Below are 27,240 nucleotides of genomic sequence, written 5' to 3'. Positions count from 1 at the left end.
GCATTCCCTTGCTTTGCAAAAACAACAAAAAAATTCAGAATCATAGAATCTTTTGAGTTGGAAAGGATCTTTAAAAGTCATCTAATCCAACTCCCCTGCAATGAACAGGAAGACCTACAGGTAGATCACAGAATCATAGAATCACCAAGGTTGGAAAAGACCTCCAAGATGATTCAGTTCAACCATCCACCTACCACCAATATTCCACCACTAAACCATGTCCCTTAGTACAAATCTAAATGTTTCTTGAACACCTCCAGAGGAAGTGACACAACCATTTCCCCGGGCAGCCTGTTCCAGAGCCTAATGAATCCTGCGGAGCAGATATTTCCCCAAACATTCAACCTGAATCTCTCCAGTGCAACTTGAGGCCATTCTCTGTAGTCCTGCCACTAGTTATGTGGGAGAAGAAGCCAACACCGCCTCGTCACAACCTCTTTTCAGGGCACCTCTTTTCAGGGCATTGTGGAGAGCAATAAAGCCTCCCTTGAACCTCCTCTTCTCCAGACTAAGTAATCCCAATTCCCTCAGCCACTTCTCCCATCAGACTCGCAGTCCAGACCCCTCACCAGCTTTGCTGCCCTTCTCTGGACACATTCCAGGGCCTCAGTGTCTTACTTGCAGCAGAGGCCCAAAACTAAACACAGCACTCAAGGTGTGACCTCACCAGGGCTGAGTACAGGGGGATGATCACGTCCCTACTCCTACTGGCAATACTATTTCCAATATAAGCCAGGATGCCACTTGGCCTTCATGGCTACATGGGCACAGTGCTGGCTCAGGTTCCTCTGAGCATTGACCAACACCCCCAGGTCCGTTTCTTCCACAAAGTCTTCCAGCCACTCTGCTCCAAGCTTGTATCATTGCCTGTGGCTGTTGTGGCCTTGGTCTTGTTGACGCTCATCCCATCGGCCTCCATGCAGTGATCTACCCTGTCCTGATCCCTCTGAACAGCCTTCCTACCCCTAGGCAGATTCAGCACTTCCTCCCATCTTGATGTCATCTGCAAACTTATGAGGGTGCATCCAATCTCCTTATCTAGGTCACCAAAAAAGATATTGAACAGGACAGGCTCCAGTACCAACACTTGGGAACACTGATCATGACTAGAATTAGGGTGCTCAGAACCTGGTCCAGCCTGATCCTGAATGTCTCCAAGGAAAAGGGCACCCACCACCACTTCAGGCAACCTATTCCAGTGCCACACCACTTCTTCCTTATGTAATCTGACAGAACAGATCATTTCCATTCCTAGCTGCTCAACCAAACTCCTTTCACCCAGACTGATCTTAATGGAGACCGAGTGATTTTCTGAGCACTGGTTTCATGCTTTCAACAAAGCTAGAAGCTAGATTACTTTCTAGCTTAGAAGAGTTTTTCTGTAGTGCCTGGCTGCTTTAGGGTATTAAACCATATACAGGCATAGCTAAAATTTTGGCTTTCAATGCAAGTCAAAACACAGTAGTAAGCACCCATTAACCAAACCAGAGGACTCCAGAACAAAAGCTTGAGGCATGAGAGGATTCATGCGTCTTCAAACAGTTTTATAACATGTAAATTTTAGGTAACTGTGCTCAGACTAAGAACTATGAGCTTTCTCTTTCTTTTATTTCATAGAAAGGAATTAGGTTTCTCCAAGTAACATTTTGAACAAGATGGCTGGGATGGAAAGGCTAGGAGGACATGAAAAGAGTAACCTCCATCTCAGGTCAGCACTGTCACAGTCTGACAACTCTGCACCTGGACCACCTCATGCAGATAGTGAAGCCAGCAGGATTCAGCCCACCCCCACCATGCTCACTGACCATGCCCCTCAGCGCCACACCCACAGGGTTCTTGAACACTTACAGGGATGGTGACTCCCAATACCTCATCACCATTTCCGAGCAGAAATTTTTCTAATATCTGATCTGAATCTTTCCTAGCACAACTTGAGGCCGTTTCCTCTCATCCTATGGCTATCACTTGGGAGAGGCCAACACCCACCTTGCTACTACCTCCTTTCAGGCCACTGAAGAAAGCAAACAATCCTATTGAGATGGACCAAATGTTTACCTAAGACAGCAGCTTTTCCCTTAGTCAATGGATACTTGCAGAAAGAGCACAATAACAAGGCAAGCACAACAGGATATTACCTCCCACAACTCCACATCACCTTCAGTAGAGCAGAGCTTAGGGTCTCCCTGAGATAGACTGTGTCAAATCCTTTTGCCTCAAGCTCACCAAGCAATTTTTTCCGTGTTCTTTGGTTTTCTACTTTTGTGTGGCAGTGAGTTCCATCACATAATAATGAATTATGAGCAAAAATAATTCTTTTTTAAACCTGTGTGATAAGTTTAGGTGATGTTCTCCGAGTCTTATATCACAGGAAAGAATAAATTGGCATTCACTATCTGCTTTCTACTTGCTGCTCCTGACACTCACGCTCACAAAACTTTTTGTATTGAATCTTTTCTCATCCATAAACTGTTCCATTCCACTGACCAAATTACTATTGCTCTACTTGGCTTCTCTGACTTGTATTTGCTTCTATGAGCAGTAAGTAGAAATATTCACAGAATTATCTAAAATGACTACTAAATCTCTTTCCAAATGGGTTATAGCTAATGCACAAGCCCATCCTTGCATGAGCATACAGCTAACTGCAAAGCAACACAAATGGAGAAAAGTGGCCCTATCAAAACAAAATTGCATTCTCTACTTTATAGCTCATTCATTCACCACAAAGGAATCCTTTTGCCACTTGGCAGTTAATTTTCCACTTTAAATAGCCTAGATACAAGTTTCATCACTCTGCAGTTCATCTCCTGCTTCCAGGCTGTTTCCAAGAGAGTATTTAGGAACAACTTTAGCACTAGTCCCCATAGTAATCACCAGTAACATCCTCAAAGACCAAAATCTGATTATTTCCCTCCAGTGTTACTCTTTAAGCATTCCTTAGACCAAGAATCCTCACCTAGACACTGATAACCGAATTTCTTTTAGACTAAGATGAGGAATGCTGTTTAAAAAAAAAAAAAGAGGAAATGCAGTGATATTATTCCAATCAGTCATAAAATAAACAGCTTTTGGCAGAGGAACCACAAGTGCTGTGACTAAATACTGCCACTTCAGCCCATCTTCAGCCTTGAGCAGTCTTACAGTTAGGCTTAGGGATTTGTCTGCATATCAACAGTAAATCCAAATCCCTAGAAGATTCATGGTTATCTCAGAGCTCACACACATTGGAAATAAAGCATTAGCCACTCGCCTTTACGGCTCATGGGTTTGTTATTGGTGGTCCAAAAGAGATGGCAGTAAAGAGGCAATGCACTCGAGGACTTCTGGAGCATTTCTGGAGGCTGGGATAAGGAGGAATGACATTAGCTACTTAGAAAGCAAGAGATTGTTTCTGCAAGGGAAACAACTCAAATACCATATCTAAACAGAGGTAGCAGTCCTACTCAGTTTTCTCTGTATATTTAGATTAAGTAGATTTAGACACATTTCAATTAAAATGCAGTCAAAGTGTGCTTCAGCAGCTTCTTCCACTGCTGCCACTGGGCTGGTCAGACACTCATGCTGCCATTCAGCTGCAGTTAACTCTAACACAGCAGCTGCCTTGCACCACTTCACCAATGAGGCCAGTGTGTCCCAGGTGCCTGCGAGAAGCTGGGAATAGCTACACAAAGGAGAGGTGGAATGAAGGACTTCACGACCTCTGTGGCATGGAGTTTGATTGCTTCAGAGGTTCCACTGAACAGATTTACTTTATTTTAGCCAACTAGTGAATGCTACTTGTGAAGCCTTACACTGAAAAAAAGAAATCAGAGCTCTGCTGCATTCATTTTCTTATTCTTGCAATTCCCTCCAGTTCACTGGGCTGTACAGACAATCATTTTCTGTGCAGCCCAATAGCTCCATTTGTTGTCTCAGACTTCTTCCAATTTCAAGCCCTGTAGACTTCAGTTCTGTGATGTTTTAAGAGAAGCACTGTAAGTCTACTCGAATTCACACACAGTTCTAAAGAAGTGCACTTCTGAAGCCTCTCATCTTCTTCCCTTCAGAGTACCACCATCTCTAATCTGTGAAAGAATACAAGTACAGTTCTTCTGTATCACTGATTTTGATCGTAGGAAAAAAAAAAAGAAAAAAAAACAGAGATTGAAATGTTTTCTCCACAGATATTTTTAAACAACAAGGAAAATAGTTATAAAACAAAGAAAGTGCCCCCTCTCCTATGAATGAGATGAGAAAATTGTCACTAGCAGAGTTTTTCTAATGGAAGCAGCACAGACATGAAACTTCTACAGGAAGCTGTACTGCAGGGCATAACTGCAACAGAAAAGACCACTATACTAAATAAAACAGCTATAACCTGGGTACACCTTGTGGAACACAAAGTACCATGGTTAACCATGGTAGAATCTTACTCTTTGCGGGACTGACGTAAAATTGAGAAAGAGTTGCAACGTAAGCCAAATCACTTATAAGGAAACTGACTCTCATATTTACCAGGACCAGAAAACGCCGTAGCATAACTAAGCCTCAAAACATCAGGTTTGTTCTGTATTTAGGAGCATAGGAGATATCAACAGAAACATTTTCCTTCACAGAAAACATTTCCTTCGCATGTAGAGAATGGCAGTAAAGGATACCCTCCAGCAAAAGTCAGCATAAATCAGTTCAAGGGTTTATTGACTCTACAATGACAACAGCTTTGTATCTTCCCACAGAATATAACCCTAAGCTGCTCAAGCTCCCAATCTGAATAAGACCTTTTCTACACTTTACTGGGAACAAGGAGATATTTGCAAGTTCACCAAAATATGAATCGGCCCTTAACATCGATAGGCCTTTAAGCAGTAAATAGAGGAATCCATTTTACTCAGTAACTTTAGGTACATCTTTTAAGTAAAAAACATCATAACACAAGGTTCAAGGTTGGAGCAAGGCAATCTATATCAAGATCCAAGGAGGAAAAAAATACTCTTAAATGGTAACATGATGCTAACAATTTTACAGTGCTAATTTTCCTCACTTTAAAACATCCTGCAGAGTGTGAAGAACATATTAGGTAAAAGCTGTACAAAAAGGTCATCTGTCTACTTTCCCTTGAAGCAGATGAAATGCACTGAAAACACAGGAGTTTACATGAAATGAACAGAAGGATGCCAGGCAGCACAAAAACAGTGCACTCAGATGAGTTCCTTGTTTGTCCAGCAATCTAAAAACTCCAAGGGCTGCAGTTACAAGCTTAGACCCAACAGCACTGCCACATCATAACAGTGAATTGCCAATATTAGCAGCAAAGCACAGCTCCACAGCCACTCTGGCAAACGCAATCATTTGAACAACAAGAGCTGACACTGCTGGAGACTCGCACTGACCCCTCTCACATTGTTCACTGCCCTGCCTTGGCTCACCCCAGCTCACCCAGCCCACAGGAGTTTGTTCCCACCTTCATCTCTGAGGTAGCAACTGGGACACTGCTCCTATGCATCATTCCTGTGATCGGATTGCTTTTAATAGTAATTTGTACCAGTCATGCTTATCTGGACATCACTTGCTGAATACACAATGAGAGATATGTTCCTGCTATAAGCCAAACTCAGACCTTGCTCAGTTCTCCCCATAAGTTGTGCATCACCTCCTCTGCTTCTGTCCCACTCTTTCCAAGCTATCCAGATGTCTGGCTATTTCTCCCCTGTGGAAAGACATAAATCCTACATAAAACTCAGGAAAAGGGTTAAATATGGCAATCTGTATGCTCTCTGTGCCCCTACGCCTCCAGCACTTTTACTAAATGCACGATCTTCAATTTTAAAATAATCTTTTCAAACCTGATTTAAAAGTAGCACTTTCCCACTCCAATACACAGCCATGTGAGCTGCTCCCAGTTCTTCACAATTGCATACATATTCAGCAGAGAAAAAAAAAAAAAAAAGCAGAGAATTGACAAAACAAAACATTTCAGCTGCTTTCTTTAAATTAAAATTAAAGACCTTTGTCAGCACAGCACTGTGCTCCTAGTAGGGACACCTCTCCAGCCAAAGGACACCAGTGATTCATTCACAATTCAGAATGATTAGACCAATGTTTATTACCCTGAAGCTGAGGAAAGCCTTGAGTTAAGGGAATTTCAGTAAATATGGAAACACCTGGCGAGTCTTATTCAAGATCTGTGCAGGAAAGGCAAGTGTAGGAGTTAGGCAAAGGTCTCCTACCTCGGTGCTGCTTTTGATTCATTACAGTGAAAGTACACTCTTTCATCAACTGTTTTAAATTAGAATTAGATCATTGCAGGAGACACTTACCCGTTAGAAAATACAGAAGCCAAGGATGAAGATGGTATTGACTTATACACAAATTTCTGCCACTTCTCTGTTACTCAGAAATCTCCTTCACTCGTACTATTTTTTCTCCTAAACTGCAGTAACATTCTATGTAGCTACCCTGAGATATCCACAGTGACTTTTATTCCTTGTGGAGCCCCACAGCTTCAGAGCACATCATTAAGTGTGAGTTAGACCATTCCTGCTAGCACTCATTACTTGACATTTAGAGAAGTTACATTTCAAACGCCGCCATGGCATGCAGTCCCTGGTGCACTGAAATCTACCTGGAGATTTCTGTTGTCCTTTACAGTTTCTACAAACACTTTCTCTTTTTACTTTTTTCAAGTATGAATTTACTGCAAATGAAAAACACCCTGCTGGTAGGCCTCTGAAATACTCTGCTTCTCCAAGGAACAGACAGGGAGCAATGAAATGGAAATTTCTACATTCAGTTTTATCTCAGGATGCTGATCGCATTGTGCCATGGCACAACCCCAAAAAGCAATGCATGCCTAGAGTGCTTTTCATCTCCCTTTCTCCAATGCCAATTGTATTGCCATTTAGCAACAGGGCTGAGGGCTGTAATGGCATCCAACCATTGCTCACCATGCAGCTGTTCCCAAGCTCTTCCAAATGAAGCCACAGCATCCTGCATGCACTCTCCTGTGCTAGCAGCATTCTGCATATTCACAAATCATCATCTGGAGATTTGAAATATACATGTTCTGGTTGAATTCTTCTTTAGGAATTTATTGTGTTGTTTTTCAGAGACTATTCTGGCATTAGGAACATTTGATGAAGCAGTTTACTGCACTCAGATCTCTTGGAAACAAAGGAATAAGAATACTCTGGTGAGCTATGTTCAACCACCTCCAGGGTGAAATATACAATATATGTAGTGGTTCAGACATTCATATTAGGAATGCAAGAACCTACTATCTAAAATGAGCATTTCGCTAATAGAACAGAGACAAGAACTGGCAAAAATATTAACTTTCTCATTGTTATTGTCACAATTTCATGATATGAATTCCAAAGCCTGATGTTTAACTTACTCATAGAAAAGTCTTCTGGAAAAGCTAGTAACTCAGGTCTGCAGTGTTATATGGTCCTTATTCTGCAATTCCATGCTTGTGTAGTTTAATTCTTACAAAATCTGAGATGTGTAATGCTGTAAGTCTGCCTCTCAAATGCTGCAGTCATTTGACTCCAGATTCCTGCCCAGCCAAACACCACACAGAGCTGCTCTGAGGCTCTCACTCAGCACTCCTGCAGCTTGCAGGGCAGAGTGCCCACCTCATGATTTCCGGGGTCTCACTACTCAGCTTTAGAGGTAGATTCCACTTTGGTGCACTATCAATTGTCATGAACAGCTGTTGCTTTCTCAGGATGTATCCCATGTCCTCATCAGCACCTCTGCTATTTCACACCTGACTTCCTGCAGCAACTTGAGAGGAGTAGCATCCGGCCTGGGTGAGTGGTCATCCCATGGGTTCTCAGGTTGCTTTATATAAAACACATGCATACACAGATCAAAACCTCAAAGCATTAGGAATAAGTGAATAAGTAATCTGGAGTAATGGCTTTATCCCAATGGAAAAACCTTACATTTGCTTGCAACGAATATTTCTTTATAATATTATTACCTCAATTTTAAATGTAATCCTTTAGGTGGAAAAAAAGAAACCAAAAAACAACCTTTTCTCAAGATCATTGCAAACAAACAAATTACAGATTGCTATTCTTTATCTGACTGCTAATTGTTGTTGACCGAAGATTTTGAAATACAAGAATAGAATGAATTTTGGCTTCATATAGACTAAAGAATCCCATCAGATCTCCAAGCACAAATGCTGGTAGTTCTGATAAAAATCTTCCCAACATTTCAAACACCAGTAGCAGGAACCTAGATCTTGGGCAGCCAAGAACAACATGCAGGTTTCCTGTCTAGAGCAGATATTGTTACTTGCAAGGAGCTTTGGCAAATCAGACCTTCAGTCACAGATCAAGTGAACAAAAGCCTTCCACAATTGCAGGTAAAAACTTGACCAAGATTTTATTTTTGACCAGAGGAAACTGAAGCTATCAATACTCAGTTTGGAAACAAGAAACATTGATCGTAATTTCTTATACATAGAACTCAGCATCCCCTGCTACCCCAGCTCTCAATGTTATGAGACAGGAATACCTATGATTTTGTGGGTTTTTTTCCTTCAGACTTCAGCCTATCAATTTCCTAGCTCAATGCTGGGAAAAATCGACTTCTAATTTTACTGAAGAACCTTCCAAAAGCATGTGCTTAAATTGTGCTGCTATGCACACGATTTCCCACACAAATTCTTTCTGGAAATTGAGCCCCAAAACATCTTGACATGGTTCAGACAGACATTTATGCTTTCCCAGGAGCTCATTTTGAACTGTCCAAGCTTTTGATCTGCAGTATTAGTCTACACCTTCCACAAGGATCGCCTTTCCTCCAAGGTTCCTTGCAGCTGAGCTCACAAGTCCTCAGCTCCCTGTGTGTAAACCCATCAAAAACTTCAGAGAAAGTAGGTAAAGGTCTGTGCTTATGAGACACAGTGCCCATGCTGAGACAGAACAGTAGAGATATAAAAGCAGAAAGATATATCCAGAAAACAACAAATAGCTAAACTTTTCAGCACTGAAGAGAACGATTTCTAATTCCCTGGAGGTGTTCTGGCAGTGAAAGGAGGTTTGTTTTTATCTTTGAGGGTTTATGTATCAGTATTAATTAGTAGTCATTAGAAAATATTTTCTACTGGAAACCAAATGTACTTGAAATGGGAAGACTAAATGCTACGAACTCAAAACGAGGCACAACGCTCTCATGCATAACACAGTTTTATTTCTCATTACCACGTGGATCATACTTCACAGAAAAATGACTGAACGCTAAAGCAAAAACTATGGCTTCAGGAGTCCAGCTCCTGTAGTTGCACTCTGCTATTTTCCCTCTGCAGAGGAGCTGGAAGTGTGAAAACTGCAACATCCTCTAAACAAAACTGCATTGTCCCACAGGTCTGCTAATTCAGCTATTGCTTACTCCTGGAGAACCTATTTCCAAAAATAACCCAAAGCTTGGAGGTGTCTTGCTGCAAACAGGTTGAGATCCTAAAAAAGTACTGAAGCTACGGTGGGAAGATAAGTTCTGTAATTGATTAATGTCTGGAAACTAGCTAAATAAATACATCAATCAGTGATGCATCACAATACATTGTGTCAGGAATTACTCCTTTTCCTCCTTCATAAGTGATAAATGAGAGCAGTCTACCACAGTGGGAAAGGAAAAGAAGTTTTCAGGTTGCATCAATACGTGTCAATATGGTATTAACATGAACCTCTCCTTGAATACCTCCACAAGAAATCTCAAGAAGTTAACAACTAATTTTCCTCTGATGAGAGAAATAAAGTGCACTTAGCAAAGACTGCCAATTAACTATTTTCTGTATAGAAAAATTATCTCAAATTAATTGAGTTCCCTTGCTTTCTTAACTAAGGAGAATTATTCAGCATTACTTTTTTTTATTATTATTATTTTAAGTGCAATTGATGAAATCAAGTGCAACTGAACAACAGCATTCCTCTGGTCCATTCAGCATGTAGCAGAAATTGTTGTGAAGGTTACAAGCAAATAGCTTCCAGCTATTAGCGTATGCCTAGAAACTGGGGGAGGTGGTCTACAAAGGCAGCAGGGAGGAAGAAATCACAACATTTCAGTGTGAGATCAGTCAGAAATCCTGTCTTCCAGAAGACAGCTCAACCATTACCATATCCCCTCTTTCCCCACCAAAAGACACAGCTGCCTTACTCATACATTACTGAATGCCTCCTGTGCCGTTCCTCCATCCCAAAGCCTCTGTTCTCTCCCCGTCTCAGTTCTGAAGCCATTTTCCAAGTGCTGTGTGCACAGCTTTGTGTGCCAGAAGCAAACGTGATCCAGCACAGACAGTGAAAAGTACGGTTCATCTATAAACACCCAAAGATACTACACAGCATTGCATGTTGCTAGTAACTGTCATTCATCGTGTATTATTAGAGGAAGGAGACTGAGAAAGCTCAAAATGCATTCAGTGCCTACAGACAACAGTCAAATGAGACTGGCTATTGTGTCACTGAACAGCTTAAAAAACAGCAGTTCCTACAAGAGCCCACTTACCAGCTATCCAAGGAGCCTGGCACGGACAATTTACACCTGCTCTGCTTCCTGCTGCTTTTGCAAAGGAAATCCATGCATCCCACACTCATAACTTCCAGGAAAAGACAAAACCTGAAAATCCAACCTCTTGGGGAGTTGAACAAGGTAGGAAAACAGAAATGTTCAATTTCCCAGGAAATCTTCTCCAGATTCAACTCAAAAGCCCATTCCTGCCTCCCACTATGTTATAACAAACTGAACTGGGAAACTTAAACCAGGAGGGAGAAGTAGCATTAAAGGCCAATTCTCATCAAAGGAGTGGCGCTTGCAAGCTGGTCAGTACGAGTCTGCTGAAATGTGTCTGCTGAACGTGTGTGTGCATACACATGCATGCAGACGTCAGCCCCTTCCTTGGAAGTGGATTAAGTGGCAGATGGTGTCAGAACCTGAGCTGCTGTCAGGAGCAGAGTTCACGCTGTCCTGCTCCTCTGTGCTTAGAGAGGAGAGCAGTAAAGACAAGCCATCCTAAAAGGGCTGATAAATGGCTGGTGATTGGCTTTGTCATCAGCAAGGAGAGAAATGACAGCCTTTTGCTTGCTTCTTTCTCCTCCAGAGTCTTTGCATGCAGAATCCTCTCCGAAATGGAGACAAAGGAGAAATAAGGGGTAGACGTGCCATCTTCAAGCGTGAGAAAAGCCAGAGGCTTAGCTTTACACAGGGAAACCAGAACCTGCTATTAACAACCCAAATACTAGAACCTGAGACTGGGAGGGGGAAGGGAGAGCACCTGGCTACAGCTCCTTGAAAAACAAAGGGAGAAAAAAAAAAAGATGAAAAACCCACTGCCTTCGGCTGCCAACACAATGAAAATAAATGAGGGAAATAACATTTGGGAGGGACTCACCAGCTGAAAGCAGTCACAATGACTTTGTGCAGGCACCCCTGTTATTAATAATTATTGGAGATAATAAGGGTTTTCAGGCTGAGCAAAATGATCGTTTCCAGTTTCTAAGACCTCATCTCTCCCTATCCTGTCACCCACCTCCCCTTTTTCCCTCTCCTCCGAGCACCTGCTTTACATAGCTTTCCTTGTATCACCATCAGCCTCATGGATAATTGATAGCCGAGCTCGTCCAGCTGATGCTAAGAAAAGAACAACAAGGTGGTTCGACACATGCCTGCTATAAATAGACACACAACATGGCCAGCATTTGCCAGCATCTGATGACGTTTTCCTCCCTCCTGGGTCCTAAAGTTAGCTAGTCTCTGAAAGTCAGCAAATTGAATGGGAGCAAGGTAAAAAGGCTTTCAATTAATTGTGCATAGATTGAAAGGATAAAAATAAGAGTGGGCTTTATATTTTTATGACATGCTAAAAATACCCATTTTATGAAACTTTAGGCATAGTTTGCAAAGCACGGTTTATTTTTCTTCCCCTCACTTAGCAGCAGCTATGAAGCTTAAAATACTTCCCTAGTGCTGGGTTCTCTGGCGACAGGACCAAGAAGGGTCACAGCAGATCTTGCTGCTACGCGCAGCGGTGTGTGGGAGCTGAACAGAGAAGAAAGCAAAACTCACGGGGGTGCTAAGCCCCATGATATCTCTGCAAAGTTCAGAGTGCTCATGCTCAGCAGCTCAGAGGGCAGTGGCTGGATGTTGGTGAGAACAAGGCAAACACAGCTGCCTCCGAGTAGCTGGTACTAGGCTCAGGGCTCTGAGACAGCAGGAAACCTTCCAGGCTCATTACCGGTTTGGGTGCAGGGACAACTCCCAGGCCTGTCACTGATAGGATATGTTAGATAGGCTTCGAACTGGAATACCCTCAGCCTTGCTTTGCTCATCACCAATGAATCACACAAAGGCTGGGAGACAGAGGCTACCACACTACACAGTTGCCCTTCACCCACACCCTCTTGCTGATGACTCTTCCCCACCACTTCCTCCTGTCCCGCAGCATGGAAGCTTCCTTTGCCAGATACACATAGGCTCTGCAGCAGGCTCACCCCACCACACAGCTCACGGCTTGGATCCTGGCTTGCGGCAAGTGCTTATCTCACGTAGTCATTATGTCCAGTTGCACTTTGCAGATCAAACTGACTTTTTTTTTGGCTCATGTAAAATGCTTATTTCTGGAACTTCTTAGTGCCTTTCCTCTACAAACACTAACATAGGCTCTTCCTATTTGTCAGGTCTCACTGGCAGCCAACTAAGCTTCATCAGTACAAATAAGACAAGCTACAGAGACTCATCCTGCCTAAAGAAAGCAGCTGCAGCCAAGCATTTGGCCCAGCAGATGCTGAGATATCAGCATCAGCTTTGCCCTTGCACTGGTTGCCTCCCTCTTTTTAGAGCTGACAAACTCACACATAACACTTGTATTCAGGTCTCCCATTCTCTTTCCTAGTGGTAATCTCAATCTGAAAGACACTTCAGCCTGCAGGAGGTACAGCTATGTGAAAATAAGGAATTGGTCTTAATTCTCAATCAGATATTCAGATGAGGAAAAAAAAAAAAAAAAAACATGCCATTTCCAATAAGAGAAACTGTTTGTCTCCCACCATTTATCATGGCAAAACTGTTACTACGCACAGACAGTGCCCAGCCATGACAAGAATGGTAGCTCAGAGCACAGGGAAGGGGAAAAAGAAAAGAACCTAAACCAAGCACCAGTGCAGCTCTATGCCAGGCAGCAGGCACACAGAAGGAATGGTGGTACAAAGCCACACAAGTTTGAAGAGTAGGAGGACTTCTTAAAAAAGCTTCAGAAATCTGCATAAGGTGGAGGTTTCATCTTGGGTAACTCACAGCCCAGAGCCACCAAGAAAAGCTAGATCAGGAGCAAAAGAAAACGCTTCTTTTTGTAGAATTGCTTATCCAGGCAGTGCTGGAGGGCAAGCACAGTAGGGGAAAACAAAGGGGGAAAAAAAATCCATTCAAACAGCTTTTCCTCTCACCAGCCAAAACATACACACACCAAAATGGAAGCTTTAAATATTTAATGTCTAAAACAAACAAGAAAATTTCCCAAAACAAGACTGCTGGTTCAACACAAGCCAGTATGTCCTGCAGTAAGGATGGCAGAGGTTTTAGGCGTAGCTGCTTTACTACCATTTAGAGGAGGGGTAAAAAAAAAAAAAAAAAGAAAAAAAAAAAAGAGTACAGGTTCTCTTTACAGCAGCAGAGAGCCAGGGATCAGGCAGAGAATGACTGACCTTCCCTGTCTTTGTCAGGCTTGCACAAAGTGGTTAACCCCACTGAAGGAGTGGGAGGCAGTCACCAGGGATCAGTACTGGAGCCTCAATAGATTATGCTATTATTTTGAGACTCTGTAAGAGAACAAATTAACCTCCTTTATAACTCTTGGCTTACTTTAATAGACTTAACAAATGTCATAGGCTGGAAATACCATCTTACATTCCTTTAATTTCCACACTGATTGTCCGCCTCACAATGCAAAACCACTAGTTGAGAGGGAGGGCAGGGAGCGCGGGTGCTGTTACCCATGCAGTCATGCTCTCAGCTGCCTGACACTGCCTTGCTCACACACCCAGAACTGGAGCTGTCCTTGGGATCAGGAATGCCTTCCCTGCAGTAAGAGCAGTAGAAGCCATTGGAGCACAGAAAAAGTTAAATTATTTTCCTCTACAAGCCCAGACCATTGAATGGTTACCTGATTACCTGTACTTCCAGGTTTCCAGGTGAAGGGAAATGTTGTTTCCCAATTAAAGGGCATATCAGAGAAGCTGCAACCTGCTCGAGTGACAACTACAGAAGGAAATCTTCTGGCTGGAAATCAGCACTGGGCAAAGTGAGATACCAGGTAGGCTGAGACTTAAAAGGGAAACTTTGCTTAGGAATAGAGAAATGCCAGTATGAGACTCCACACTAATGTTTCAACCACAATCTTCTGGAGTCTGGCTGAAGACCCGAGGCCTCACCCCATCCAGCCACCACTTACTCTACTGGCTTGATCTTTGACTGCAATTACCAGAAACTTAGAAAAGGTCAGGAGGGCAGAGGGGTAGCACAGACAACACCCTCTAGGAGAATTCCTTCACAGTTCTTAAGAACTAGAGTATACATTTGGCATTTCCACAGAAGGCACTTCCCTCTCTGACAGAATTTAGCCACAACTACGTGCCTAGGGTAGGTATCACAGCTTTCCTTAATACACTGGTTGAAGGCAGACAAAAAAAAAAAAAAAAAAAAAAAGCAAAAAATAGTTGCCACAGGCAATAGTAATGATTCATTCAAAGCACAAGATGCTGCGAGGTCTGGAGTAGGGATGTGGCGTTTCCACGCATGTCACTGTTACTGCAAGATGGACTCACAGGAGAATTCCATACATCCTCCTGCTTTTTGCCTTCACAGCTCTAACTAGCAGGAATTTCCCTACAGCTCTATCCACCACAGCTTTTCATGGTTGCTCCTGAGCTAAGGCAAGCAAAAGGGAATGATAAGCTCCCTCTTAAGATAGTTTGGGCAGTGGCCTAAGGAGAAGTTTTAAGTAGTGCTCGTAGTGCAGAGTTCAGTGTGTGAATCACTCAAGATACACAGATCAAATCTGCTGTTTGAGAACAGCATTAGCTCTTACTGCCACATCCGTATCTTTGAGACACACCTCGTCAGTGAATATAAGGGCACTCTTAATTGGCAGAAAAGCACTGAAAACAGGAAATAGGAGTACCCTGACTTTAAATTTATGTAGCAAGTGCATGGGCAGAGGTGGCTTGGAGGACATTTTTCTTCACTTGCCAAGTCAGGCATACACGGAGCTGTAAAGATTTCCTTTCCTTTGAAAAAGGTGTTCATGCCCTGGCTGCCTATGTAGATAAAGATGGAGTTTCTAGAGATTCAGAGCATGTAATACAACAGAAAATGCAGCAATGATAGCAGAATAGCAAGGCCTTAGGCTGCAGCGAGTAGAAATTTACATAAATGCAACAGCCGTAGGCACAGAAATAAAGGAAAGAAGCTACTTACCTTTAGAAGAACTCAGATATTCAGGGATCTCAAGCTTTGCTTCCACTGTCAACCCTTACACAAGGTCAGGGAAGCTATGGGTTTTGGCTTCATCCCTTCTGGTCACTCAGGTGCATTGCTTGCACCTAAGCTACCCTGGGTTGGCCCTGCCTAACCAGGTGCTCAGTTCCTGTTTCAGGCCATGATTCAGCATATCCACTACAGAAGGGAACAAAGATAAGCTGGAGATGTGAGCCCACAGGAGCACATCTATCTGAGGAGCTCTCAGTGGCACAGTGTCTGCAAAGCAAGACACAGTCTCCCTGGACTCTTGCTTTCTACTTTCATCTTTTACTTGTCTCACATTTTTTCCTTTTTTTTTTTTTTCTCCTTTTTTTTTTTTTTTCAGCTGTTTTGGGTTTTGTTTTGTTTTATTTTTTTTTTTTCCTGATGGAAATGAATGAGGTCCACAGTTCTCTGCAATTAACCTTTTTGTTTCCACGTCTTACTTTTAAATAAATGCTTTGTTCCTCCAGAAACCTTTGCTTTCCTTAACTAATAAGACATTCTTTTCTCATTTTTCTTATCACAGATTTTAGTATCTTCTCCTTGCCATGCTCCTCTTTCTAACTCAGTGTTCTCATTACTGTAAGCTTATTTTCTTTCTCTGCCTTCCACCTTTTCCATCAACTTCCTTCCCTCCCTCCCATTGCCATACAATCTCTCCCTCTCTCCCTGAGCTCCTTTTCTGCATTAACCATTCCTCCCTTTCCCATTTAGCCTCCTATCTCCTTACTCCCCCATTTCATTCCTACCCACACAGCATGCATTACGCCCTTCCTTCCCCCATCAGTGGTTCAAACCTATTCATTAGATTTCATTTTCATGATTTCAGATTCTTGCATCAGCTTTCTCCAGGCTCAAAATGCTCCATTCTTCTGCCCTCCCTCCTGTAACTGTCCTAGTATATATCCTCTTAATTAATAGTCACAGTTTATCAACATATCGAACACAAATTTTTGTCATCAGGAATGAGGATTCTGAGGGCTCTCTCAACACTCTTACATCTTCTGTGATGTCTATAAGCTTCATGCATGCCTCAGTACTGTTACAGTCACCTTCTCCTCTCATTCATCTTCCACATGCCTTCCTAACCTGGAGTAAGCCATATAGTTTAATCTTGGATAGCCAGTACACATGAAGCCAAGCATGTTTCATGCCATGCAACTAAAAATTGTTCTTTCTGGCAGGACGATCTTACAACTTGCTATTAAATACATGGATATAAAAGCAGACCAATTTTGAATTTTGCCAGCCACACACTGACCAATATACTGCATCTCACACTCCTGTTGGCATGAACTGGTGCATGCATGTATTATGTATACACATTAGAATGAGTAGGGAACGCTGCCTTGTGTCCACTGCTCAGCAGAAATAAGAGCTCTAATGGAAGCTATGCCAACCACCAGAAACCAAAGGAAAAATACTGCGCTTTCTCAGAATGAAGTGTTGATTTCCTTTTTGTTTTGTTTTGTGTTGTTTTGGTTTTTGTTTTTTTGTTGTTGTTTTTTTTTCTTTTTTTCAGTAGACAGAAGGGCATTATAATTATTAGTTATTAAAAAGAAAAAAGAAAGTAAGAAATTGAAATCATCAAACAAAATCCAATCAAGGAACTCAGTCAACCTCTCAGGCCTGGGGATGATCAGGGAGCCATTCAGTAGGACCTCCAGTACAGAACCTCAAGGCTGTACAAAGATGGTTATTTTCCATGCTGTGCTGATCTAAACATGAGCTATACTTAAGCTCCTTTGGCCTTTTCTCACTCCCAGAATCAAATGATTGCATGCTTTGGCATTTTAATTCCAAATGGGAAAATGCAATACCTGGTGAGAGATGTTCTCAACATAGGGCCTGGCAGCAAGCGAAAAACGTAAGCTCTAAGCACCCAGGTTCTTCAAGCTTCTACAGGAATGTAGTCCCCCCCAAAAAGTCTAAGTTTTCTGCTGTAAAAGCAAACTTATACATATATGTAACTCTTCTGATTTTGAGATGAAATCTTCTGATAGCCCGAGAAGAAAGCTGTTCATTAGATCTGGGAGGCTTTCATTAGATCTGGGAGAAGGAACCATGGCTCTCAGGGCAGTTTTGTCGAAGCATCATCATCATCACTTGAGACCTCCAGGAGATGGGGTGATGACAAGATAGTATATCCACGAGCCCTAATTAATGCCACTTCTGCACTTCCCACTCATTTTTGAAGTTTCTGCCATCTCCTCATCACCTGTCATTCCCCACTTTCCTCCTCTGAACCACACAGAAAGGGAACTTAACATAAGACTATCTGTAAAACACTGCCTCACAACCTTAAGTCCTAGCTAAACCAACATGGAGAAGGTGTCCTCTGCTTTTGGCACAGATTGTACAGAAAGGTTCTTCAGCAGAGAAGCTGCTGTTGTTGAAAAGGTCTTTTAATGCAAAATGTTGGGGCCTTTTGCTAAGCTATTTCATCATTTCAACCCCCCCCCCTCCCCAAATCCTTGAGGTGCCTCTGCTGGTAGCCAGTTGCCATAGGAACCCTAATCTTTATCTGCTTTGTTTGCTAAATAAGCCAGCATCAGTATTCTCCTTTATGGGCTGCACAGTCCCTCGCCTCCATTTAGCTCCCTCTCCCCAGAGCAGAATATACCTGACAACCTTCCTTGTCTCCCCTCCACCCTTCTCTACAGCCTCCATGAGTTTAAATCCAAAATCCAGAATTAGGCAGAAGCAGCCATCATAGCTCAGTGGGAGAATTAGGCCTGTGTTTTCCAGATTCAGCAGACAGGAAGGAAAGATGAGCCAAGGCAGACAGCAACAGGTAAGGATAACACAGTTGAAAACCAATCACTATAGTGGCAAATACAGCTAATCTTCATTTTAGATGAAAGCTTTCCAGAACTTCCCATGTCACATCCTATCTCTTGCAGCACCCAATACTAGCATTATCCTACATCATTACACTTAAACAGTGCAATTTGAGTGCCATTAGTGATCATTTCAGAGCTGTAAGCTGAAAAGGAAAAGAAAACAAACAAACAAACAAGCTAAGCGTACAAGAAGCACCAAAAAGATAAGAAGTCTGCAGTGGCCTAAAGTTTTAAAGCCTACAGCAGGTTTTTTCTTTGTATGGACCAGAGTTCAAGGCTTGAACTATGTAGGTCACAAGCAAGCCTTGTTTCAGCTAGTCTTAAGCCAATCATCAAAAGGTGATAGTTCCCATAGTTCCCATTCAGAGACACCTTTTTTTTTTTTTCTTCCCCCTCCTTGTATTTGCTTGGAATAGATGAAACTGAAAGGGCAAGGGATGCTGGGCAAAGGAATAAAGCTGTCTGACTCATGTGCACTAGTCTGTCCATGCTTTCCATCTCGGCAGGCATATACATACGGTGAACGCACAGATGCTTCTATGCTTTCTAGCAGAACTAATATTATCCAGATAAGAGTGATCTAATCTCATTCATTCACACAGAGAAAAAAAAAAAAGTGTAATTTTAATAAGGTCAAGATGGAAAGAAGAGGAAGAAGTGGAGATGAAGAGGCTGGATTCATGCTGTATGCAATACTCAAGCAGGCTTACAGACCAGAGTCCGGATTTACTTTGAACAGATTTACCTGAAATCCTTTGTTCACAACACAGCACAGTCACATCATATCAGAGGAATGAGTTTCAGGATCATTTGGGCATACCCATGGCATCTTCGGTGATTTTTCACAAGATGACTCATGTCCCCAGGGAAGATTTTGTAAGAATCAGCCTCCCCCATAGGGTAAGGGGGCAGTGCAAAGAATTAAGCTGATGATTTCCATCCAATTTGAAACCTCGGCTGTTCTTAGTTTAGCAGTTAAAGATTCAGCAGTTCAGGCAAGCCAGCAATAGAGAAGTAACTGCTGTTCCATCATCTTTTCCAATTAGTTGCCCTATTGCTGTACTTTACATTTACCACCATTACTTGCCCAGCACACAGGATGCTCTTACATCTGTTTAGTAGGATTGCAGCTATGCTTCTTGTCCTAATCTCCCTCTTTTAGAAATATACCTTCTTAAATTAGCCTTAAATTTAAGAAGTTTGTGAACAATTGTGAACAATTCAGATGAAGACTTAAATATCCAAGTCTGTGAATGCAAACTTTACCTGCACTAGCCCATCCTCTACCAAACTGTGAGGCATTAGGATCTGGACCTCTCAACTTTCCCACTACTTCTATCTCCCAGAAGGGCTGGAAATAGCACCCAGGCACCTCTCTGGACATATTTATGCAGGTGTGGTCAGGCTCACAAATTGGCAGAAAAGTGGATAAAATAACATTAAGTTCTGCTAAGGTTCATCCATGACTATGTTGCAAATTCCTACTTTAAATGAAGCTTCTTTCTGTCCAGAATTTCTTTCCTGTGATGGATATGACCTCTGTTCTTCAGGAAAGCAACTGTTTAATTCACCCTAAGCTTTCTTTGTCCCTCTCCTTTGTTTTTTTCCATTTTCCTGTGAGGGCTGCTTTTGTAAAGAGGTAAACACAGAAATCCCAAATGTCTTTGCTAGACCCTTTTTTGTAATGCATGTTCCAGGCTAGAAAAGTGCACAATTCAGCAGTAAAACATTGTGGGGGTCATTTCTTTTCCTTTGGTCCCCATGAGCCTCCCGTCCTTCAGGTCTGCTCAGAAATTAATAGCTGAACAACCTTAAAAATAAGCTCAGCTAATACAATTGAGACTGCTCTGAGTTCTCATCTAAACTAGAAAGAGTTCTAGTCCTTCTGGCCAGAGGACAAAGGAAAAATTGGGCAAAATTTATCCAGGAAGTAATAATCATTTGCTGTTTGTTTGAAATTAGACTTCCAGTTATTCAGTCACTCATGCTCACAGACTTCATAAGGCAAACAGCAGTAATGAAATAGGTGGGTTTCACAAAGAACTTGAGGGCTTCTTTGCAAGAGAGTGGCACAGCAGCGTTCACTTTCCTTTCCCAGAACATCCCATACACATTTTCAGTGTCCTCCTCAGTTTATGAATTCCTGCTGCACTAAGACTTCTCTGCCACCACCCCCACTCTCTCAGTGACTCAGTCTCATTAAGATAACTTCTCTTTTTCTAGTTCCTCACCTCCAACACACTCTCAGTGCATTAAACCACACAGTCCTGCACATATGTAAAATCCTCCCCCAACCACCCTCTCTCGTCCAACTTTCCTCCTACAGTTCTTGCACTCCCCCATCCTGGAATGACAGAGCCAGTCAAAACCCACCCAAATGTGCTCCATTTTTACTCACATGCCCAGCTCCTCTCAGTCACCTGCTGGTGCTATCTGGTGCTTGTAGACACCAGGACAAAGAGGTGTGGGGTAGGAGCGCAGCTCTCTTCTTCCCCTAGAACAGCTTTTGATAAAATTGAGGCTTGTCATATGCAGAAGCACAGCCATGACCAGGCACAAGGTGGGAAGAGGCTCTATGCAGCTAAGTGTGTGTATGACACTGGATCTGACCCGTTGGCTGCATGCAGACCACAGGCATAACATGCTATGGGCTGGTTTGGGAACCATCTCCTTAGCAGGCCAAAGTTTTGTCACATGCAGGAGGGATTTGAATAATGTGCTTTACTCCCTCTTTAAGGAAATTTCAGGCAATAGCAAAAGTTTGTATTTGGTTTTTAGCACCAGCAGGTAGCCTAATTTTCCACCAAATTATGGGTGATCACATACATGCAAGAAGATGCAAAGAAAAGTCAAGAAAAGAGATGCTCCCACAGCAGTATCCCATTCTCTATGCTGGCATCATCAACAACTCTGAACTGCAAACAAAAACTGGCAGCAAAGGAAAACAGACCGTTGCCAAAGCTGGGGCTTTGCTCACATCAGTGTCTGCTGATGCAAAGGGCTCTGCACACATGCTCGCATTTGCTTTTGTTCCTGCTTTTCCACAACAGGCAACAGGTGGGGATGAGTGGGAAGGAGGATGGGGCAGGAGCCAGCAAACATGCTTCTGATTTTTAGGGATGTGCACAGGGAGCCTTGTCTGCCCAGATCCGAAGGTACCACAGGGACTTGTGAGCCATTGCTCACCCAAGGAGGAATGGGGATGGATTGCTAATGCAGGAGGTGGGGGTAGGAAAAAGAGCTTGGGCTGTCTGAGGATAAGGTTGAAGTGGATGAGTGGATGGAGTACACAGACCAGATTTAATGAGGGAATCTGTATCCTCAGTACGAAATGCACCTTCTTTGGAAATGGCTTTGCTGTTCCTCTGATCAGTACAGCTGACATGCACCACTTCTTCCAACACTGATATCAAGGTCTTTTTTGAACAATGACCTTCAGGTCCCATTGATCTGTGATGCACATAAGTGAATGACTCTGCTGAAGACATAGGAGAGGATCTGAACTGTGGCCATCTCAGGTGAAAGACCCCCACATTGCAATTATGCAATGCAGCCTTTTCAAAAACTGTCTCCAGTTGAACAGTTTTGTAATTTACCCTGCACTACTCTCCTTCATGGAAAGCAGGAGTTAGATTCATTTGTTCCTCACGCTGAGGCAGACACACAGCATTTATCTTCTATTCAGAATCCAAATGCGCAGGGTGCACTTTAAATGCCATCAGAAGGAAACAGAACTAGGGAAAACAGACCCAGGAGAAAGAGACTTCTCCAGGGCTGTTGTTTTTATTGTTGAGTTGCCTATTTCACACTCTGGAAAGTTGCTGGTTTGCTTTGCTCAAAGAGATTTTGAAACAGAGTAACTATAGGTCCTGATAAGTGGTCAGAAGTAAGACTTCAGCAGCAGCAGAAGCTAAGCCTTGCCAATACACCACATCTTTAAGCACGAAGATATCATTCTTGTGAGAAAATGAGACACCACCATCTGGACACACACTAACCTGGGCCTCTGTCTGTGATGAGCTGCCAATAAGTGCTACAGCTCTTGTTAATTATGATGGTGTTTCTATAATGATGAGACCACTTCACTGTGGAGAAGAGCTCTCATCGGGAAATTGGTTCTATTGCAATTAACGTCTTTGAATATCCAAATTTATCATCCTCCTTGAGCCTTCTCCTTTATTTCAGGAAGTTTGTGACCAATCAAGTCCAGAAATAGAGATGAAGATCTGGGATTCAGAGGGCGGTTGGAGGAGGTGGGGAGAACTGAGTGGTTGGCAAGGGAGTTAAGTATACAACAACTTTGAAATCAGCTGGTTGATGTCTCTAGCAGCATTTAGATCTCCCATCCCCACATTAATTATTTCTGAGAAAGCTACTGTCATCAACATCGCTGCTGTGTGAAGTCAGAACATGTAACAAATCCAGTCCCTCACCTCAGTCCCATATTTGTGTTCAGCTATAGTTTAAGCTCTGAAAACACAGCATTCTTGCCCTTAGGAGGCTCAAACATTTCCTCCCAGAGCAATCCATACAGCCTCCCATAATACACCTTCCCCCTTTTCTCCTAATAAAAAGCTTTTCATCAAGCCGCCTTCTAGGGCTCTCTACCACTCCATCTGTTCCTACCAGCTATAGTTCCTTGTGGAGCAGAGTGGAAGTTGAGCAGACAGCAAAGGTGAAAAGAAAAGCAGCAATGCATCTTGCTGATCTTGCTCTGCACCACATCATACCACCAAAGCATCCAGCACTACCAGCAGCATCCCCACCACAAACCATCTCACAGGAAGAGGACAAATACATATTTCCAACATATGTACTTTCTGGGATAAAGGAAAACAGGTGCTCTATCCCAGCCACACTTGAAGTGTATACAGTGTATATAGACCTATCCAAGGAAATTATCTTCCTGCATCACAACAACAAATCCAAATGCACTTACTTCATAGTACCATCAACAACTGTTTCCTCTCTGCATCTAATTTTTTTCCTAGTACAGCAAAAACCTCACTGCTAGCTAGCTATTAAATTTCTTAAAGATAAAATTTACCAGCCAGTGCCATCAGAAGGCTAAATTTTACAGCTTTTGGGTTATAAATATGATATATATATATATAAAGCATGAGAAAGGTCCAGAATAACTTCTGCTGCATTACATTGAGTTATATAAAAATTGATTCCTTGCTAGATAGTATTAAACCTTCTGCAATTTTAAAAACCCAAGAAACACTGTTTAAGACCTCAGCTAAACAAATCACTAACTTAGAGAAATGCCAAATTCATTTAAAGTAAAATAAAACATAATACCACTTGAGGTTCTACACTGCCATCTCTTGCTACAACTGTCCAAAGAAAATAAGAAATAATAAACAATTAAGTGAAACTTGAAAATAAGTACATCAGAGACATAAGAAAGATATAGAGTCTCAGACCACAGCTACAGCTGCCCATAGTCATTTACATATACTAAAAAAAAAATCAACAAAATTTGTTCTAAAAATCACATCTGGGCAGTAGGGACAAAATACAGTGGCAATAATAATCACAGCAACTCCATCTGTCTTAATGGACACCAAATCAGACATGACTTGAGCTCAAAACTGAATACATTAATCCTACAGTTTTTAATAATGGATCAGTTTCAGTTCTGATTTTAAGTGGAGGATGTTGCACAGAGAATGAAATGGGAAAAGAGACTGATGAAGCCTGTTCAAAGCAGCCTAAGAGCCAGAGTAAGAAATGGAAGCTGATGGGGGGATACAACAGCACAGAGCATGAAGGCTTAATTGCCAAGAACACAGCAGAGAGAGGACTTGTGATGCTCAATGCCTGCCAGGGAGTGGGTTCCATGATGAAAAGCCCTGAGGGAACAAAGCAAACCTTCTACAGGGCTGCATCTTCAAACTGAGCAGATGAGAAAGAACAAAGTCATCAATTTGCATCGATGGAAAGCTACGCACAGTGTCATAACTAGCCAGTGAAAATTAAGAACTAGTAATCAGGGTTTCCAAATTATTCTGTGTCTAGTACCTTCTGTGCTGTGCTTTATTAGGAGCTTCCCTTCTATAAACCCATCATACAGACTCAACTGTCTCCTAAATCACAATGACGTGACCATGGTGAGAATGGAAAACAGCCTGGCTGCAAGGAATTTCAGAACACCTCAAAGCTTGTATTGTAAACTGCTAAGTTTGAGGGTATCCAAAACAGGCTCGCATTTAACAAAAGAGGGAGTGAAACAGGAAACCTCAATGAAGATATTTCCACCCACAGGTAGAAATCAAATGGGAATAACCTAGCATACACGAGCACTGGACCTGCTCAACCAAGTATCCAAAGGGTCAGGCATAGAGCCAAGGTTGCTTCCCTGTTATCAGCAGCCACAAAGTAACCCATCTATCTGAACCTGCTGCCTTCAGGTCGACAGCAGAGCGCACCAATCATGCTCAGAACATCACACCCTCCTTGCAGGGAGAAAGAGAAGTGCAGAGATCAGAAGCATTAACACAAACTTCATTCCCAAGGCAGGTCAAATTTTGGTCCTCTCATCCCTGACAAAGCCCCTCAAAATTTTTTGCACTTGAAGGCATAAATTCACAAGAGGTTATAAAAAGCACAATATCATTCAGAGACTGCAAAGTCCTTCGTCACACACCAGCACTTCCAGTGTTCCACACCATCCATCTACTGCTACTTAGTCCTTGGTGACATTTTGATAGAAAATTCCCCTTTAGCTCCTCATTCAAATTGCTGTGACAGAACCCAACAGGGTGAATCCTTAAACTTTAAGGAACAATTTAGTTTCTCTACTACGTAAATTCTATTATGGAATCTTTCTAGTACATAAATTTAGTATGGCATACAAACAGACAATATGTTGACACACACATTATGACAACTTTGACCAAACGTGCACACAACCACATATACAAGTTTCCAACCTCCGTGTATGCCAAGGATGCTTTTCTTTCCACCGGTCCCACATTCCTGATGATTTCTGCAAGCTCCTTCTGGCCCCAAAACAGACTGCACGTCTTAATTGCCACCTGTATGAGCAGCCCAGCACAAACAGCAGGAAAGCAGCCACTCCTGGAAGACTTGAGATGTTCCTGGTGACTGCCGCAGTGGACTTCAGTGGAAAAAGATGGAAGGGGGAGGAAGAGGTGGGTCCTGAAATGTCACTGGAATTGCTGTCATATCAACAGCCTTCACTTCCTTTCTCATTTTTTATATTTAGATCAAAATATGAGTAGTAGATAATTTTAAAAGGAAAAAACAGAACCTCCTTAGCTTATTATTTCCATGGAGAACTTGATGATGTTTGAATGTCATTTAGGACAGCAAGTAAATTAAGAGTAAGCAAAACTCACACAATTTGCAGATCTTCTTGAAGTCTTAGAATCACAGAGTGAATCAAAGAATGATTTGGGTTGAAAGGGACCTTTAAGATTGTGTAGTTCTAACTCCCTTGCTATAGCCAGGGACAGATCCCTCTAGACCAGGCTGCTCAAAGCCCCATCCAGCCTAGCCTTGAACACCTCCAGGGAGGTGACACCCACAACCTCACTGGGAAACCTGTGCCAGTGTCTCACCACCCTCACAGTAAAGAATTTCTTCCTATTATCTAATCTTAGTTTACCCTCTTCCAGTTTAAAGCCATTTCTCCTCACTGGTCTCACTCCAACAGCTCGATGTCCTTCTTGTGTTGGGGGCCTAGAACTGGACATAGCACTAAAGGTGAGGTCTCAAGTGAGCAGAGGGGCAAATCCTATTTGAAAGGCACCCAAGGACTGTGAGCATCAAGAGTTAGAGTACGAAATTAGGAATCCATTGTCTTTACCTCAGATAACAACCACTATGGCTTTGCTAAAAGCTCTAAGTGTTGTAGCTTTTTGTAAGTAACAAGGCCTGGCAGAGCACCTAACACCTTTGTAATAGTATAATAATACACTACCACATTTTGCTGATACATCTTTATGTGAGTAGGAAGAAGCTACTAATGTTTCTAAGACAAATATAGTATCTCTGCTTACAGCCCCACAAAAATCAGAAAGAATTCAGGAATAAATTTACTTAATTTACAGTGCACAGCAATATTCCATCCCATGTTAATGGCAACTCTTCTGTTTTTTTGTCAATATGCCCTTTCAGTTGGGAATTTGGATGTCTGTTTAGTTGGTTCATTTGCAATTTTGTGTCACACATCATCAGTTCTTTGCTGCTGGCATTTTCCTGCTTTACAGCTGAGGATTATCCCTTTGGGCTGATAGTCCCTTTTCCAAGAAGGTAAAGCTATGAAATATGAGAAGCAGCATGTATAAAAAAGAAGATCTGGAGGGATAACACTTCCAAAGATGTCTGTCAGCTCTTTAATCTTTCATTCCCCAAATGCACACATCCTGTTAATGCCTCATACCAAAATGGCCATGATTCAATGCACGCACCAAGAAATCTCCTCCCCACATGCAGCAAGGCCACCATCTCCTGCAGCCCACCTGGGCTTTGCCTGCCAAGGGGCAGCAACAGGCCTGCACAATCACTTGTTAACCTTCAAGCCCAGCTCCAAAGGCCATGAGCTCGCTCAACCAGGTAGCACTATAGAGTGCCTTCTTGGACATCCCAACAACCAGATTTTTGGGCACCTCTGTCAGGTAAATCAAGACACTCACGGACCTGAATTTGCATTGCTGACCTCAACCTATTCCTTCGCTTCAAAGATTTGCTGTTCCTGCTATAAGAGACCAACCCAAGACACTAGGTACAATACTACCAGAGAACTTTCAATTTAGAGCGATCTCATCATGGCTACTACTTTTAACGTCTGCCATCATTTCTGCATGGAGATAAATAAATCCCCATCTTCTCTCAGACTGAGAGACTCTTCTGAAATATTTCCATT

At 42.4% G+C, this 27,240-nt stretch overlaps 1 protein-coding gene across 6 annotated transcripts in view; it reads right to left on the bottom strand.

Moving 5' to 3' along the window:
* DGKI (diacylglycerol kinase iota) overlaps positions 1–27,240 on the bottom strand; it is a 216,543-nt gene that overhangs the window by 165,816 nt on the left and 23,487 nt on the right. Inside the window, exon 1 of one of the 6 annotated variants that reach the window (XM_048930938.1) lies at positions 25,283–25,606. The exons of the other annotated variants lie outside the window; for them this stretch is intronic. Coding sequence (XP_048786895.1) covers positions 25,283–25,326 — 44 coding nt within the window. The 5' untranslated portion in view covers positions 25,327–25,606. Of the gene's footprint in view, positions 1–25,282; positions 25,607–27,240 lie in introns of those variants that run through there. 6 annotated transcript variants of the gene reach the window in all.

This window comes from Lagopus muta, chromosome 1, assembly GCF_023343835.1.
Source record: "Lagopus muta isolate bLagMut1 chromosome 1, bLagMut1 primary, whole genome shotgun sequence".
Classification (NCBI taxonomy): Eukaryota; Metazoa; Chordata; class Aves; order Galliformes; family Phasianidae; genus Lagopus; species Lagopus muta.
This window is presented reverse-complemented; position numbering and strand designations above follow the sequence as displayed.